The 18,282-nt window shown below is 56.5% G+C and overlaps 1 protein-coding gene across 2 annotated transcripts in view; it reads left to right on the top strand.

Moving 5' to 3' along the window:
- The window catches only part of PLXND1 (plexin D1), a 56,398-nt gene that overhangs the window by 19,798 nt on the left and 18,318 nt on the right, over positions 1-18,282 (top strand). For both annotated transcript variants that reach the window (XM_041761616.1, XM_041761615.1), the window contains exons 3-19: positions 476-607; positions 874-974; positions 1,071-1,200; positions 2,683-2,860; positions 3,015-3,123; positions 3,501-3,603; positions 9,566-9,667; positions 12,034-12,123; positions 12,346-12,439; positions 13,427-13,581; positions 14,516-14,667; positions 15,591-15,690; positions 15,782-15,921; positions 16,771-16,938; positions 17,022-17,112; positions 17,310-17,573; positions 17,675-17,824. In XM_041761616.1, coding sequence (XP_041617550.1) covers positions 476-607; positions 874-974; positions 1,071-1,200; positions 2,683-2,860; positions 3,015-3,123; positions 3,501-3,603; positions 9,566-9,667; positions 12,034-12,123; positions 12,346-12,439; positions 13,427-13,581; positions 14,516-14,667; positions 15,591-15,690; positions 15,782-15,921; positions 16,771-16,938; positions 17,022-17,112; positions 17,310-17,573; positions 17,675-17,824 — 2,259 coding nt within the window. The remainder of the gene's footprint in view (positions 1-475; positions 608-873; positions 975-1,070; positions 1,201-2,682; positions 2,861-3,014; positions 3,124-3,500; positions 3,604-9,565; positions 9,668-12,033; positions 12,124-12,345; positions 12,440-13,426; positions 13,582-14,515; positions 14,668-15,590; positions 15,691-15,781; positions 15,922-16,770; positions 16,939-17,021; positions 17,113-17,309; positions 17,574-17,674; positions 17,825-18,282) is intronic.

Here is an 18,282-nt window from a genome sequence, read left to right as displayed (position 1 = left end):
CTTCTCCATTGTGCTCACCATGGTCCTGAGGGGCAGGTGTCATCAGTAGTCCGGTTAGGTCAGGAAGCTGAGGCTCTGGCGGTGGAAGGGAGTCACAGCTTCATGTTTGTACAGCTTGTAAATGTCAAAGCCAGAATTCAAACCCACGTCCCTGCTCTTAGGCATGATGCCAGACATCCTCTCAGAGAATCTTTTGCAAACTGTCAAGTGTGTATGTATTCACAGGGTGGGAGGTGTTGGAGAAGACCAGTCAGGGAGGGAGTTCCTGGTAGGGGCACAGCAGAAGCACACGTGTAGAGGCCGGAGCCCCCACTCTCCTGTACATGTCCGTGATTTCTCACCAGTCCTGGAAGGCCTGAAAGACAATGAGGCTGAGACCCCAAGCCTAAGTCTGGTCCCCACCTGCAGGGGCATATGCCCCACCATGGGCACCCTCCTGATGCGCCATCACGCTGACGGCCGCTCCCCTCAACAGATCAACCTGAATGAGAGCATGCAGGTGGTGAGCAGGCGGGCGGTGACAGTGGCCTACGGGGAGCCTGTGCACCACGTCATGCAGTTTGACCCAGCAGACCCTGGTTACCTTTATCTGATGACATCCCACCAGGTAAGGCCAGAGACCCCGCTTGACATGCGAGCTTTCTCCCACTCTTTCTCCCACCAGGAGCACCTTCCTTTCCAGTCCCCTTTGTCTGCAAGCCTTCACTTCCCAGTGGAGGCATCACGTCTGCGGGGAAGCCCTGTGTCCCCAAATGGCCCCTGCTAGAGCATCAAGCCTCAGTTTCCCCAGCCACTCAGGGCCCTGGCCATCGCTGATTCCCCCAGACAGGGGCCGCCAGCCTCTCTGAGCTGGGCCCTCACCTCTGCCTCCAGATGGCCAGGGTGAAAGTCGCCGCCTGTGCTGTGCACACCACCTGCGGGGACTGCGTGGGTGCCGCCGATGCCTACTGTGGCTGGTGTGCCCTGGAGACACGGTGAGGCCCCCGGCGGGGGAGGCTGGGCCCCAGGGCAGCTGCAGCTGGGTTTGGGGGGAACCTACCTGGGCCCTGACCTGTGCCCTGCCACTCCAGGTGCACCCTGCAGCAGGACTGTGCCAACTCCAGCCAGCGGCATTTCTGGACTAGTGCAAGTGAGGGCCCCAGCCGCTGCCCCACCATGACTGTCCTGCCTGCAGAGATTGACGTGCACCAGGAGTACTCAGTGAGTCACGGGGAGAGCTGGCACTCAGCTTGGGGGACGACACAGGGTGGGAAGCCACCTTTCACCTGACCCCAAGCCCAGAGAGGTAGAGACTCCTGCCCATGGTGCCCCAGGGACCTGGAAGCAGAGCATGAGAATGTCTGGGCTTTACTGAGCATTTACTAAGTGCCAACACTTGCTATGCACATGGTGTTCGTGTGTTAGGCCTCCTTCAACTCTGTGAAGTGGGTGCTCTGAACATCTCCATCTTACAGATGAGGAAATTGAGGCATAGAGAGGTAAAGTGATTAACTCATGGGCATACAGTGAGGGATTAGGGGAGCTGGGATTTGAACACAAGTGGGCAGGCTCTAGAGTCTCAGGAGGGAGGGAGTGGGTTGGAGGGTAGAAGGAGAGTGAGTCTCCAACCTCCCACCTCTTCCCAGCCCCAGTACAGGGAGGGGCAGAGGGACCACCAAGTGCCAGGCTGCTATTTCTTGTTCTTAGAAACAGACTAATCTGCGATATGGGGGCATGTGACTTCCTGCTTCACCTGTGCCCAGGGAAGACCTGGAGCTGCCACAGCTCCCTCACCACCCATAGCAGCTGGTATGAGGACAGGGACTGAGAGACAGACAGGCCTGGGTCCTGCCCAGCCTAGCCCTCAGTGACTTCTCTAAGGCTGGGTGTCCTTATCTCTCAACCAGGGGAGATGGTGGTTCTAAAGGGGCAGATGGGGCCTGCAAAGGGTGCTCCTTTGCACCCCTCTCCCCATTATTATGTATCACAGAGTCCTTCACAGGCTTTATCTCATCAGGCTGACTGGGCATAGGTTTGTCTTTTCATTTATTCATTCATTCATTCATTCATTCATTCGCTTATTTATCAGGTGTGTTTTTGAGCACCTACTATGTGCTAAGTGTAGTTCTAGACTCTGAGGACACAGCATTGAAAAAGACAGACAAAGCCCCGGCCCTTGTGTGGCTGACATGCTTGTGGGGGCAAGAGATAGGATGGCAAGACGGTGGTGACAAGTACCATGGTGAAATGAGAAGCAGAAGAGAGGGGGTAGAGAATGGATGGGGGAACGTTGACATTTTAGACCAGGTTGGAGCCTGCCTCATGCTGCAAATGTTGCACTTGAGCAAAGGTAGGACGCAAGTGAATCAGGTGAGTATCTGGAAAGAACATTCTGGGCAAAGGGAATTGCCATTGCGGATGCCCTGAGGTGAGAACAGACAGGTGGATAGGAAGGACTATTGGATGGGGTCAGAGATGTCATGGGGACCAGGTCATGAAGAGCCTCCCTGACTACTGTAAGGTGGTCAGTGTCATTTTGCAGATGGGGAAACTGAGGCCTCGGGAACCCCATGTAGGATATAGCCCTCTGGCCTGGGGTCCCGGCCACTCGTCACCCTTCTCCCAGGGTTGCTAGGGTGGCGGTGGGGCAGTGGGGGGAAGACCTGCTCCCCAGTCCCCCAGCTGAGGGTCGCCGGTCCCTAGGGCATGATCCTGCAGATCTCCGGCAGCCTGCCCAGCCTCAGCGGCATGGAGATGGCCTGTGACTATGGCAACAACATCCGCACCGTGGCACGGGTCCCAGGCCCTGCCTTTGACCACCAGATCGCCTACTGCAACCTCCTGCCCAGGGACCAGTTCCCGCCGTTCCCGCCCCACCAGGGTAAGTGCCTCACATGCTGGGCTCTGAGTACAGCCCCAAAGGGGTGTCATGGTGGAATGTTGGGCATGGGGGTCCTGAGATCACCAGCCTCCGACGTTGGTGGAGACCCCCGACACCTTTGTCCTTCTCTCCCCGGCTTCCCTGGTCCCTCTAGATCACGTGATTGTGGAGATGTCTGTGAGGGTCAATGGGCGGAATATCGTCAGGGCCGATTTCACCATCTACAACTGCAGCCGCGTCGGACAGGTGTATCCCCACACGGCGTGAGTGGTTGGGGCGTTTGCCGCTGGGTGGGGGGCAGGGTAACAGGGAAGGGGCTTTGTTCTCAGGAAGGCCGTTGGAGGATAAATGGTGATGTCCTGGAGACTCATAGGACCCGGCTTCCATGAGCACTGAGGCTGTAGGGGCCGAGAGAGGTGCTTTGATTACACTTAGTCTCCTAAAGGCCCTGCTTGTCTATTCTCTCTTTACATACCTCTTGTAGCAGGGAGCTCACTATCTTATAAAGTGCCCCACCCCCTTATCATGCAGAAGACCTTTTTCCCCTGTGTTGAGATCTACCTCTTGGGTCCCCGATCCTGGGGGCTGGGGTGAAGTGAGGGTGGGGAGCTAAGTGTCTGAGGTGTCCCTTGCCTTCCAGCTGTACCAGCTGCCTGTCGGCACAGTGGCCTTGTTTCTGGTGTGCCCAGCAGCATGCCTGTGTCTCCAACCAGTCACGGTGTGAGGCCTCACCAAATCCCATGGTAAGTTAGGCCTGGGGGGGAGACACCCTCTGCCTGTTTCATTACCTTTTTTTTTTTTTTGAGAACATTTCCACATCATTACATTTTCTTCCTGGCACCAGATTCAACAGCTGCCCTGGCTCATCACATAAAAGCACATTTAACTAATCCCCTATTGTTGGATACACTGATAGCTTCCCATTTCTTTTTTGTGTTCTTATATAGCCAGGGCATGGTGTGCATCCTTGATTATTCCCTGGAGACCAATTCTAGAAATGGCATTTTGGGGGTGAAAGCGTGACCGTATTTTTATGCCTTTAACTCAACTGCCTCCAGAAAGCCTGAGCCAGTTTAAACTCCCACCTGCATGCAGTAGGAGGGCCCCTTTCTGCACATTTTGCTAATACTGGCTAGTTTCTTTATATATATATATATATATATATATATTTTTTTTTTTTTTTTAATTATTTGAGAGGAGAGAGAGAAAGAGCTTGAGTGGTGGGGGGACAGAGGGAGAGGGAAAAGCAGACTCCCTTCTGAGCAGGGAGCCTGACTCAGGGCTTGATCCCAGGACCCTGGGATCATGACCTGAGCCGAAGGCAGATGCTTAACTGACTGAGCCACCCAGGTGCCCCAGTACTGGCTGGTTGTAAATTTTACTTGTAACATTTTCAACAACCCTGTGGGGTCAGGACACTTGTCCCTGAGACCAAGATGTACCAGATTGGGACCTTGAGTCCAAGCCCCTCCTGCCTTCCGCAGATCAGGAGTTGTGCTGAAAGGCCCCATTTTGGTCTCCCTGTGGACACTGTAGACCCAGGGGTAGGTGATTCCTCAGGCAGAGAAGATGAGCTGGCCTCAGGAACCATATGCTTTCAGGTCCTGTTGTTTATGCTGGTCCCCTGAGCTCTACAGCTGGCCAGGATCCAGGCCCTCTCTGGTGCTATGGGATGGCTGGATTGAATCAATTATACCGCAGATGGGCATGGTGGGGAGAGTTGGGGAGCAGGGGGAAATACAAATGAAGATGCCATATACCTTGCAGATGGTTGATTTCCGAGGTGTGTTCACTCACAGGGTGGCCTCATGTCTTTGCCCAAAAAGCCTCTAAGGGCATCCCAACTTCAAGCCAGGGATGACCAAATGGTATTCCTGAGACTTTGGCTGGGGCTGTCATGCTCCCACCAGGTGGGATGGCTAGGCTGGGGCCAGGCCGGCGGGAGTTGGTAGTAGTGGTGCCAGGGTTCTGAGATCACAGCTAATCCCCTCTCAGATCTGTCTTATATTAGTCACCGAGTCCCTGCCTGAGGGTCCTTTCCCCAAGAGACGGATGCTCTATTTTCCAGATGGTACAACTGAGGTAGCCAATAGGGTCCTGGGGGCCCTGATTCTTGGCAGGAGGAGGTCACCCTGGGCATGCATCCTAGGGAAGGAGCTCCAGGCCCCAGAGCATCTAAAGCCCCAGCCTCTTGGTTCTGGGCTCAGAGAACCTCATCAGGAATCCTCCAAGCAGGTGCAGAGATCAATGTGTACATGCTAAGGGGCAGGGGGGCTCCATGGCCCACACCTGGAAACCTCTGGTCTATGTACCTCCTGCCAGAGCCCCAGCACTGCTTTGAAGAAGAGTCATCTAGGAGCTTAACTCAAAGGACTGACACAGTAACATGGGCCTTCTGGCACTGGGAGAGAGCCCCAGGGGAGTCTTTGTGGCCAAACCATAGGGGAGGCCCCCAAGCCTCTGCATTGGATGCCAGGTTTCCAGTCCGGGCCAACCAGGACTCCTATTCTCTTTTGGGGACCACATCTTCCAGCCCCCAGCCCAAGGCTTGGTACATACTAGGGACTCAATGACTGTGAACATAAAGCATTTGTGCTGGCAGCTTGAGTCTTATGCTGTAACCTACAGGGATGAGGGTGAGGAAGACCCAGCCTCAACATGATTCATTCAGCATTTATTGGGCACCCTTTGTAGGCCTAAGTCTGCACAAGGCACTGGGAAAGAACCCAGTTAGACATAGTTTTGCCCTCCCCATCATGAGCCAAGAGCCTGAGGTATGAGTTGTGGCTGTGTGATCCTGGGCAAGCTTCTGAACCTCTCTGTGCCTGTTTCCCCATCGCCTATTTTACTTACTATAAAACCATACATTCACTACTATAATATGGCCTGACTTGCCGTGCTGGGAATCCAGAATTGCATCTATGAGGCACCAACTCCATACGTGGCACATGGTAGGTACTCACTAAAAAGCCACTATGTTCCGTAGGCGCTGGTGGCCACTTTGCTGGATTGGGCCAGGTAGTACTTCTCCGGGAAGGGGACCTTTGGGCAGGGTCCTGACAGATGCATAGCAGCTCACCAGCCTGGAGGTGTTTCTGGGGCAGCACCTCATAAACCATCTCCCCCAGGTCTGCAGCTCTGGGGGCCAGGAGTTGGGGCGGGGGGGCACAGAGAGGGCCTGTCTCAAAGGATTATGGAATCTAGCAGGAGAAGAGGCAGCCCCCTCCCCAGGCCTGCAGAAGGCTCTAACTGATATTTAAGTTGGCATTTAATTACATTTCAGTTTGCCATGCGAGCGCCATGCTTCTGGTCAAGTGGTGGGCGGGGTGGGGTGGGGTGTGCACATCTGCCTGCACCCCTCGAGAGCCGGGAGGACATAGTAGGGCTTGGGATAGGCCAAGGAGGTGTCCCTGGGCAGGTGCCAGGGGCTGAGTCTCCTGTCACTTTCCCATTCCCTTGGGCCCCAGAAGGAGAAAGTGGAGGAGGGGAGGAGAGATGGGAGGGGAGGCCCCCCTGACAGGGAGGCTGGCCTGGATGCCACTGTGAACCTGAACTTTGTGAGGAGCTAGTGGGGAGAGTGGTTTGGTAGGAACAGGGGACAGTTCAGGGGGTCGTGAGGGTACAGAAAGGTAGGAAGGGACCAGGTCAGGTGGGTTCAGGGTCCCTGGGCCAGCTACACTATATTGGGATGCCAGTTCTTGACCCTTTAACATGGGAAAGGCTGTGATAGAGTCTGTGAGGCCCAGGGTGGGAACAGGTGAGTCCCTCTGTGAACCAGCACACACTGGGTTCCCGTCCGGGTTGATTGTGGCTGTTGGCACTGCTGACCGAGCATCTATCCTCATTCCTGGTGTCCCAGTTTCTCAGCTCTGCCTGGAGTATGGGCAACTGGCTGTGGTTTTCTGAACCTGCAGGTGGTGCCCTGCATGGCATTCCAGCAAAGGGGAGAAGCCAGCAAAGGGGATGCCGCCTCCTGAGGTGTCCGTGTCCTGGCTTGGGATGGGGCAGGGAGGCCCCTAGCGTTTGTTCACATGCTGGGAAACCCTAGTTCAAACTTGGCCTTGGCCCCAACAGAATTAATTGACTCATGTGAGTGTAGAGTCTGGGGTGGGGGAGCATGGTATCATCTTCAGGTATAGCTGGATCCAGGGGTTCCCACCACGGTATCGGGACTTCCTGCCCCTCTGGGTGGGGTCTGCGCTCAGGCAGCCCTCTTTTCTCGGTAGCAAGTCGGCCTCAGCAGTTCCAGGCAGTCTCCTGATTTCCTGGCAGCCCCAGAAAATGAGAAGAGCTTTTCTTTCTTATTGGTTCTGCAGAAGTCCCATAGTTAACTCTCACTGGCTGAACTAGGGTCACAAATGCTCCCTGAACCAATTGCTGAGCCCAGGCCAGGCTCAGGGTGCCCACCTATCCCTGGAGCTAGGGAGTAGAGTCAGTCTTCCCAAACCACAGGACTGTGGGGGAGGTTCCCCAAAGGCCAAGCCAGACTTGGAGGCAGCTGGTGCTGGAGGCCAGCAGCAGACACTCCAGCTGCCCCCATGGAGGGTTAGCCAGCTCTGGGGCGGGAGGGACAGGGGAGGTACCGACGGAGGGCAGAGGTGTGCAGGAGCCTCGGCCTTAGTTCCACTCTGTAGAATGGGTACAAGCACCAAGTGGTCGTGGAATCTTGGCTGAGGATCAAGGAGAATGGGGGACCCTCAGGGGTGGTCCCATGTCATTTCCTCTGGTGGGGGGGCCTCCTGTGGAAGGCTCCCCCTGCTCTGACCCTCACCCCCCAGACCCCCCATCAGCCACCTACCCACTGGTGGACTGGAGCTGGGAGGACAGCACAGAGCCCCCGGCCAGTTGCAAAGGCAGAACTGGCAGCAGCCATGAAAACTGATTGCAAACATGTGGGTTCCATTCTCTGAAATTCCATGGGGTTTACACACGCGACTGTGCAGGACAGCAGCTTGGAGGCACAGGGATTTGTGTGTGCTCACACTGAGCTGGCCCAGGCCCACAGAATGGTCAGCTCAGGGGCCTCCCCTGGGCCCGGCCGCGTGGTTTCGGCAGCCGAGGCCTCCGTGGTCTGCAGCGGGCTCCGCTCCCGGGGAAACGGACCAGTCTGGGTGAGGCTGCTGGGCCTGGTGGTCAGCAAACAGTCTGGACAACTAGAGGCCTCTTGTGCTGCCCATTCCATCTCGGGCATACTGCTCTGCCTCTCTGTGCCCTGACTTCCTGGGCTGTATAATGGGCATAGCGATTGTACCTACCTCACAGGGCTGTTGGGAGTTAGGATTTGGCGAATTGATTCGGTGCCGAGGGCTCAGAACGGTCCAGGAGCACAGGGAGGGCTGTGTGAGCCAGCGGTTTCCACTGATACTGGCATGGTGGTCATTTCTCAGTATTCCCTCAAGGTCCAGCGATATGCTGGGCTCCTGCGGTTCCCCTTGAGGACTCCCTTCCTGGTTAACAATAAGGACAGAAGACCCCAGGGAGGCCCCCGAATTCTATTCCCAGAGGCCTCTTCCCTGGCTGGGTGACCTCAGGGGAGACACACATGGCTCAGGGCATTCCCAGTCTGTCCCCAACCAGACTTGGACAGGAGGAGGGCAGAGCAGGAAACCCTCCAGATTGAAGAGTGTCAGCCCCTGGATTGATATGGCTGCTGCAGGGTCCCCAGTCCCCTTGTCTCTCAGGCTCTCAGCCCATCAGGCACAGAGTGTGAGGAGGCAGGACATGGCCCACCGGGACCCTCAGGTCTGAAGAACCTAGTGCAGGCTGAGGGCTCCAGGCTTGAAGCTCAGAGAGGTCACCAAGGCGGCATGGTGGGCCCAGCCTTGCCCCCTGGTCTCTGCCCCTTGCCCTAGGCCTCAGGTTCAGGCCTGTTTCTGGCCTGCAAGGCAGACAGTAGGAGTTCAAAGGCCAGCTCTGACCCCTGACCTCAGGTGTATCACCACCTTTCTGAATCTCTGGCTCTTGGCCTCCCTCCCTCCATCCCCCCTCCCTCCCTCTCCTACCTTCCTTCCTCCCTCCCTCCCTTTCTTTTCTGAAGTAGCCCCTGCTCCACCTGGCCTCAGCTGTACCTCTGCCATGGGAATGCTGGTGGCCAGGCCTGATCCGGGACTCTCTGGGGGTTGGCACCTCTGCCCCAAGGCTGGGACTCTGGCCTGCAGAAGTGGGGAGGGATGTGAAACCTGGTGTCGCAGGGTCCTCACAGACTGTTTCCCACAGGCCATCCAGAAGCCTGGAGTTTCTTCTTTCTGAATCATTTAATGTGTGCCAGTCTGGAGACCGAGTCTCAGAGAGTGGGTGCAGCCCCTTATTTTATAGCTGAGAAAGATGAGGCCCAGAGATGGGGAATGGGGCCAGGCCTCAGCCTCAGCCTCCTGACCTCCTTGGTGAGGCATGCCCCAGAGCAGCCACGGGGGCACTGGTTCCATCACTGGGCAGCTTACTTCATTGCTCTGTGCCTCAGTTTCCTCATCTGTAAAATGGGGCCATAGAGTCTCCTGCCCATAGGCGTGTCATGAGGGACAAAGGAGATGGTGTGTGGAAGGCACTGGGCATGTCTCTCTCGGTGGTGGCGGCTGTTGTGATTTTATTCCCGGTGTTTCTCACTGCCTGGGCTGGCAGGCATCCCCGCGGGGAGCAGGGGCCATGAGTCCTGTCTCTTCTGCAGTGCTCCTGCTTCACCCTCACCTCTTTGTGTTTTGACTGCAGAACCCTCAGGACTGCCCCCAGATCTTGCCCTCTGCCCTGGCACCCATGCCCACAGGCAGCTCGCAGAGCATCCCGGTGCATCTCGCCAATGCTGCCTTCCAGGTAGGTGGAGGCCAGACCCAGGCAGGGACGGGGAGAAGGCCGTCCCGGTTGGGGACCCAGGCTCTGGGCCCTCTACCCACACTTTGCTTCTGCGTCTCTGAATTTCCAGGTTCTGTCTGAGAAAGCCCCAGTATGGTCACAGGGGGTTGGAGGAAAGAGACTTGGGTGGTGAGGGCCTAGCCCAAGGGACAGCAGGTAGCTAACAGCTTCTGAGGGAAACCCTGGCCAGGACCCCCAGACTCCCCAACCCTCGAGCTCTCCTGGCAGAGCTGGGCTGCAGCCCACAGGGGAACCTTGTCCATGTCCTGCCTGCCCCGCCCCTAGTTGTGATTCTGGACACACTTCTTCAGTTCATGGCTGGCATGTCTTACCTGAAGAATGGCCAGAGGTCCCCTGCACTGCCCCCTTGTCCAGATGGGGAGCAGGAGACCCAGAGAGGGGAAGTAGGTGATTTGAGGTACATGATGCAGGGCTGGACTTGCACCCTAGCACCGGACTCCTGCTACAGTGCTCTTCCCTGCAGTCTGCCTTTACCTCCCCACCCACACATGGGGAGGAGGAGTTGCAGCTCCTTTCTGGGTCCCTCCTGGAAGAGTGTCTTGGGTGGGAAGTGTTGACGAGTTCTGGACGTGTGCCAGCCGTCCCCCTCCCCAGCTCCTGGGGACTCACCATCTGTTGCTTCCAAGGGGGTGAGCAGAGGCCTGTGACAGCTGTCACACGTGGGGACCACGTGCTGGGCATCTGGGATGTGTCAGGCAGCCTCGTGGCTGGAGCTTTGTAAGGGGCAGGTGCCCTCCCTCTGACTCCACCCTGCAGGAGTGGTACAGAGCCTCTGGAGTGTGAAGGGGCCTGGGCTGGGCTGCGCTGGAGGGCGGTGCTGCTCTTTTGGGCTACAAGAGCCTGGCATGGGGGAGGCTTGAGCCCTGGGATTGGATCTGAGCTGCTGCGTCCCAGCTGTGTATAGCCTGGGGGAAACAGTGTGCCTGTTTGCTGAGCCCATGCCCTGGGGAGCCCTGAGACAGCTTGGGCTTGCTCTCCTGAGGGGCTGAGGCCTGAGCCCAGAGGCTCAAGAGGATGGACCCCCCTCTTGGCTTAGCGTGGGCAAATGAGCTCAACAGCCACCTTCCTGTGTTAGCTTCAGAGTGAAAGGGGGAGAGGGGTCAGGCCAGGGCAGAGGGGTGTGCTGACCTGTTTTCTCCTCGGGGTGTCACATCTGCTGACAACAGGGATATAAACAGGAAGTCCTGCCACGAGGCTGACTTAACACACATGAAACCTGAGTTTGTTCAGTCAGCACATATTTATTGATACTGCTCCCTGGAGGCTGTGCTGGGCAAGATGAGGGTGCAACGTTGGGCCCTGTTTATTTAGTCAACAGACATGTTGAGCACCTCCTGCATACTAACAGCTAGCATAGATTAGTTACCCACAGTATGTAAACCACTAAAGATACATGCTCTCCAGTTTCCCCAGCAACCCTACTGAGTAGGGAATCCTGTTTCCATTACAAAATTTAGGATACCAAAGCTCAGACAGGAAAGCCACTTGCACAGGGTTGCGCAGCAAGGCAGGACCAGAGGGTAGGATTCAAACTGATGGAACCTGAGCTCTTTTACTGCCATCCACTGCCCTTGGAAGTGTCACATAGGCTAAGATCCAACCCCAACCCTCCCCAAGGAGTGGGGAGACCAGTGTAAACAGAGCCTGGGTAGGGGGCTGAGGGTGGTCCTCAACATACAGGGTGGGGACAGGCTTTAGGAACTTCCTAGAGCCCCTCACATGCACCCAATCCTCTGCTAAATGAATAAATGGTAGAATGAGGGGTGCCCACCTGATTTAAGGGGAGAGTCTAGGAAGTCTTTGGAACATTTGAGCTGGATTCTAAAGGCTGTGTTGAGTTTTGCAGGGTAGTTAAAGGGTTAAAGGGGAGATTTGTTGAGTAGGAGCAATGGACTGGGCAAAGGCCCGAGGGCAAGGCAGCCTGTTCCATGTCAGAGTGTCCTGCTATGGCATGGGCACTGGCCTGTGGGACAGAAAGTGGGGTGGGTGGGTTGAAGTCTTACTGGGATGAGCCTTGAATGCTAGTCATGCTAAAGAGCTGGGACTTTGTGAGCTGAGTAAAAGGCCATTGGTTCAGGCCATTGGAGGGTGTTGGTGGCATGGACAGCACAAGAGCAAAGTTCTAGGTTCTCACCTACTCCTTGTCTCCCTCAAACACTGGACATGAAGGCCAGGAAGGACATTTTGAAGGGGTGGGAGCCTGCGAGTAAGACCCAGCCCACATCTCAGGGTGGTAGACCATGATGTGCTGATGGTAGAGGGTAATGAGTGCTGATATGACTCTTCAATACCCCCATTTTTCCCAGGGTGCAGCCCTAGAATGTAGCTTTGGACCAGAGGAGGTCTTTGAAGCCATATGGGTGAATGAATCCACTGTACACTGCAACCAAGTGGTGGTAAGTGGTGTGGCTCCAGTGTGGGGGGATGGAGGGGTGGGGAAAGGCCTGCATAAGCCCAGATGCTCTACTCCTTCCTTCCCACCTATTCCCCTCCTCCTTTTGATCCCTCCCCATCCTCAACAGCCCTGCCCTCTCCTGTCTTCATGATATCCATCCCCTCCCCTAGCAGAGACTTAGACCTCCCCCATGTCCTTCATGCTCTTTCTTGTCCTTTTGCAGCTGCACACAACCCAGAAGAGCCAGGTGTTTCCACTCAGCCTCCAACTAAAGGGTCAGCCAGCCCGATTCTTGGACAGCCCTGATCCCATGACAGGTGGGGACCCCACCTACCCAGATGTCCCCAGGGAGTTCAGCCTTAACGGGTGGGGATCTGCATTGGGGGACTCAGCCAGTGCTCGCTGCAGGCACAGATGTCCCACTTGCTGTTCCCTACGCACAGGCCCTCAGATCCCAGCCTTGCCATTCTGTACCTGGTCACTTGCTCAGTACTTATCCATTGAGCAACTCCTCCGGGCCAGACTTCTCTGTGCCCAAAATGGCTGCACAGCTTTGGGCACTTCCTCAGCCTTCCCTTTTGAGCCTCATTGTCCCCGTGTGACATGAGGCACAGGTCCTTTCACAGAAGGCTTGGTGAGGATTTGCTGAGATGATGCACACAAATCTTACAGCTGTGTTTGGGACATAGTCAGCACCCCCAGATGGTGGCTAGTGTCCTTACGGCTCTTACGTGTATTGAGTCAATTCTCTAAGAGCCTGTTCATGGAGAGCCTTGGATATCCCTGGTGAGCATACCCACCCCCCACATCGCTACCATGAAGACCCCAGAGAGACCCTAGAACCAGCCTGCATACCCAAGGCCCTGAAGAACCCTCCCCACACTCCCTCTTGGGCCACCCTGAGAATCTGAGGCCCTGGTTCCCACAGAGCCCACATTGCTCGGTGGTTCCCCAGCATCCCCAAGCTCCACTGGGGGGTAAACAGTTCCACTCAGGCCTGTGTGTGAAGCCCAGCCCTGCCACACACGGCCTGTGTGACCTTGGGCAAGTCATTCCTCCTCTCTGAGCCTCAGTCTCTTATCCGTCAAATGGGGCTGATATAAAGAGCTCCTACTTGTTTGAGTCACGGTGAGGGAAGATGATTTTAATGAGGCTGTGGCTGCTGCACTGTGCTGAACACAGGCCCTGGAGAGTTTGGAGAACCCGGACTCACCTCTGGGTGGGACACCACAGCATGAGGGTGAGTGCAGAGGGCGCTGTGGTCATGGGGGCACTGACCCATGCTGCCTCCATGTCTCTCCCAGTGGAAGTCTATAACTGTGCCATGGGCAGCCCCGACTGTTCTCAGTGCCTAGGTCGGGAGGACCTGGGACACCTGTGCGTGTGGAGTGATGGCTGCCGCCTGCGGGGGCCCCTGCAGCCCCTGCCTGGCACCTGCCCTGCCCCCGAGATCCGCACGGTAAGCACCCCCACCCACAGAGGCCTGTCATACCACATGCCTGCATGTGCAACACACATAGCACCCCTCATGGGCTCTCAGACCCGTGCACCTGTGCTTGCACACGACCAGGCATATGCATGTAGTAAAACCTACTGAGCACCTGCTGGGTGCCAGGCCCCCTCTGTGCCGGAGACACAGCTGTGAACAAAACAAAGTACCACCCTCGACATGGAGCTAATGGTGTAGTGGGGGAGGAGGGTGGGCAGTAATAAGTAAGGAAATAAATAATTTACATATAGAAGGTGGTAAGTGCTATGAAGAAAAACAGAATAAAGGGGAGAGTCTGGGGTGGGAGAGACGCTGGAGCTCATGTCTAATTTTTATAGCGAGGTTGGGGAAACCTTGCCAATAGGATGATAACTGAGATCAGTAATAACCAAGCCTCAGTTTCAGTGAAGAAAATCTTATGGAGGAGCACTGGGTGTTATACTATATGTTGGCAAATTATATTTAAATAAAATTCTAAAAATTAACTTAAAAAATGAAAGTCTTAAAGGGATTGTCATCGGCTTAGCCTTGGCCAGGTGCCCCTCCCTGGCCCAATAAGTTCTGGCTGGGATGCAAGATCATGTGGTCAGACGTGGCCCCTGGGAGGCGGACCTCGTCGTCCCCTGGAGACTCCCCCGACCAATGTCACTGACTTTGTGCATGCATACTCACATCCCCACGTCCACGTGGGCTCAGTAACCCGCACGCACATCCTCACTGGCAGCCCCAGTGACCTGTCAAGTGAGCAGTGGTCCCAACTCTTTCAGAGCCAGTACCTTCTCCTGAGCAGCAGGTGGACATGGTCATGCCTCCTCCTGGGTGTATGCAATAGTGGGGGTGGGTGAGCGAGGAGGCTGCTGACCTTCCAGCCTCAGAACTTCATTCATCCTCTGTCCCCTGGCAGATTGAGCCCCTGAGTGGCCCCTTGGATGGCGGGACCCTATTGACCATCCGAGGCAGGAATCTAGGCCGGCGGCTTAGCGATGTGGCCCATGGCGTGTGGGTTGGCAGCGTAGCCTGTGAGCCACTGGCTAACAGATACACGGTGTCAGAGGAGTAAGTAGTGGGCAGTACCCAGGGTGGGGTCTGAATGACTTCTAGCGACCCGCCCCCAAAAGTGCCAACCACAGCTTTGCCCTCCTCTCTCCCCTCTGCCATCCCACCCTCCCCGGCACCCTGCTGCTCCCCAGAAGTGGCCCACCTCCAGGTGTCCTGGACCTTGCTCAAGTCCATCCCCTCTCCATGTGCATCCTGCCCATTCTGCTCTGGATACTCCTCTTTACCCTTCAAGTTCCCATTTCAATGCCTGCTGCTCTGGGAAGCCCTCCCACGTTCCCCTAGACCAGTTCCACTTCCACAGAAGCTTGGCACTGATACAAAAATCAAAACAAAACAACAACAAAAACCTTGCAGTTCACGAAGTGTGGGGCTTCTGGTGTGGTACCAGGGTCTGGGCCTACAGCCGCGGAGCTAGAGGGCTGCTAGAGGAACAGGGAGTGAGCTGGATTTCCTTGGGGGTGGCGGGGAAAAGGACTGTAAGTCTGGCTTGCAGAAAGGCCATCAGTCTACCAGCCTAGATGTCCTCATGGTTGGAGAATGTTCAGTCCAAAGAGACCGTCTTATCCAACCCCCTTTTCATATCTTTGCAGAAGTGTGGGAAAGTCATGGGGTGAGGGTGGTCCCGGGGAAGAGCCTGGCATCAGGGTGGCACTTGGGGGTTTCAGAGTGGCTGTCTTCCACCTGATGGGGAATGATTTCATTTTGTGGGGGGGGAATGATTTCAGTATTGATGTGGGTGATGCTGTTGGGTGCCCTGGCCAGATAGCAGCCCCCACTGTGAGTGGGAGGGGTGGGTAGTCGAGTGCAAGAGTGGGGAGCTCAGACACCCTCCGGGTGGACTGGGAGGCATTATTTAAGGGAGAATACCCAGCCCTGGAGATGCTCAGCCCACTCCGCTGACCAAAGCTGCCTCCCCCCAGGATTGTGTGTGCCACAGGGCCAGCCCCAGGGCCATTCTCAGACGTGGTGACAGTGAACGCCTCCAAGGAGGGCAAGTCACGGGAGCGCTTCTCCTACGTGGTAAGGGAGGCCACGCCCACCTTCCTGCCCACCCCACCAGCCACACTCGGGGGATAGCCTGAGGCCTGACCACCTGTCTTCCTCCCCACAGCTGCCCCTGGTCCAATTCCTGGAGCCTGACAAGGGCCCCAAGGCCGGGGGCACCAGAATCATAATTCACGGAAGCGACCTCCATGTGGGCTCCGAGCTCCAAGTCCTGGTGAATGACACAGAGCCCTGCACAGAGCTTGTGTAAGCCCCTGGTCTTGGGCCACTCCTAGCCCAGGAGAGTTGGGGTGGGGGTGCTAGATGAGTGGAGTGACATCTTTGCACCAAGCGATACTTGGGTCTTCACCTGCTGTGTCCCCTAGCCCAAGTCCCTCTCCCCCTCTGAGCCTCACTATCCTTATCTAGTAAGAACCAGTATGAGTTCTCTGTAGTACTCATACTGTAGTACTTATGAATAGTACTCTGTGCCTGGTATACAGTAGGTGCTCTGTAAGTGACAGCTCATTGAAAATGGTGATGATTGTACACGTTCTGAGATCCTCTGGCTGGCCCAGGGTTGTGTTTGGTGGCAGTGGTGTGGTCCACAACCTCTTGGTGAAATGCCTGTTTTTATTATGTACTTCCTGTGTACCAGGGCCCAAGGATGGCCATTACTAGGGGATACCAAGAGGAGCCCAGCGGTCTCAGCCCCCAGAGGAAAGCAGACACTCCCTCAGGAAATCGAAATATCTGAGATTGGGGAAAAAGTCAGTGCTTTCAGAGCCACTCCTCAGCAGGAGTGCAGTGGAGAGAGGAGCTCTGGGAAAAAGCTTCTTGGATGGTGTGGGATGGAGCAGAAGATTGGAAAGTATGGGCAGGATCTGGGGAGGGGGGGAAGGTGTTGAAGGTGGGAAGCACAGCGGAGCAGAGGTGGGGCAGTAGGAATATAGAAATAACAGGTTTCTGTGCATGGGGCCAGAAGACCAGGTTGGGAGCGGCAGAGGAGCCCTGGAACCCAGGCCAAGTGCACGGGCCTGTGCCCGGCCGATGGGCAAGCCGGAGCCATCAGTGGGAGGTCAGGACCCTGCGGATGACACCACTGCCCTCCCACAGGCGCACGGAAACCAGCATCACCTGCACCGTGCCTGAGGGCGCCCTGCCGGCCCCCGTGTCTGTGTGCGTGCGCTTTGAGCGCCGGGGCTGCGTGCGCAGCAACCTCACCTTCCAGTACATGCAGAACCCAGTCATCACTGCCATCAGTCCCCGCCGCAGCCCTGTCAGGTGAGACCCCAGATCCTGACCCTCAGGCTGAGCTCACGCTCTGGAGTGGCAGGTGGGCTGATGGGGCTTGCTGTCCCCCACAGTGGCGGCAGGACCATCACGGTGGCCGGTGAGCGTTTCCACATGGTGCAGAATGTGTCCATGGCCGTGCATCACATTGGCCGGGAGCCCACGGTGAGGGGGCAGGGGCCAAGGTGGGGTGGGAAGCAGCCCATAGCCCTGATTGAGTGGGCCTCACCCTCCTGCGTCTCCCCCACCACTGTGTCTCTCCCTCTCTGTCTCCTTGAACCTCAATCTCTCCCCTTTCTCCGTATCTGTCACTTCTCTGTATCTGTCCATCCCCACCCTTGGCCCTGGCCCTCCCCTACTAGCTTTGCAAAGTTCTCAACTCCACCCTCATCACCTGCCCATCCCCTGGGGCCCTGAGCAATGCATCAGCACCTGTGGACTTCTTCATCAACGGGCGGGCCTATGCGGACGAGGCGGCCGTGGCGGAGGAGCTGCTGGACCCCGACGAGGCGCGGCGGGGCAGTAGGTTCCGCCTGGACTACCTCCCTGACCCGCAGTTCTCCACGGCCAAGAGGGAGAAGTGGATCAAGCACCACCCCGGGGAGCCCCTCACCCTGGTCATCCATGTGAGTGTCAGTGGGCGTCAGGGCAGGGATGAATGGGGCCGGGCTCAGCCGTGCACCTCAGCGAGCCGCCCCCCTCCCCGCCCCAAACTCTGCCTCCACAGAAGGAGCAGGACAGCCTGGGGCTCGAGAGCCACGAGTACCGGATCAAGATAGGCCAGGTGGCCTGTGACATCCAGATTGTCTCAGATAGAGTCATCCACTGCTCGGTCAATGAGTCACTGGGCACAGCCGAGGGGCAGTTGCCCATCACAGTGAGTGAACAGGGTGCGCTAGGTGGAGGCAGACCTGGCCCCCAGCCCTGCCCCATCTGATTGAAGGCCCACCCCTTCCTTGTGTGTCAGAGCTAAGCATTTTCATGCTCAGTGGAAGAGGCCAGGGGAGCACAGCAGAGGTTTACATCCTCTATTGAAAGGCCCAAGAATTTAGTGACTTGCTCCTGGTCAATGAGCAGCCCCAGAGAGGCCTGATGGGGCTGGAGCATCAGAGGGCATTAGAAGTTGCCCCTGCTCCACCTGATGCTCCACCTAGAGTCTGGGCTGCCAATCACCATGCAGAGTCACAGACGGAAGGGAAACCGGAAGGCAGAGAGAGCCCAGAAGTGGGACCTTACTAGGCTGTACCTGCTTGCACACCTCTGAGGATGGGGAGCTCACTCCTTCCCAGGCAGCACATGCTGCCTAAGAGGGATCTGTCTGGGAAAACTCCCTTG

This window comes from Vulpes lagopus, chromosome 7 (genome assembly GCF_018345385.1).
Source record: "Vulpes lagopus strain Blue_001 chromosome 7, ASM1834538v1, whole genome shotgun sequence".
Classification (NCBI taxonomy): domain Eukaryota; kingdom Metazoa; phylum Chordata; class Mammalia; order Carnivora; family Canidae; genus Vulpes; species Vulpes lagopus.
The sequence above is the reverse complement of the archived record's forward strand: the minus strand, read 5'-3'. Positions and strand labels throughout refer to the sequence as shown.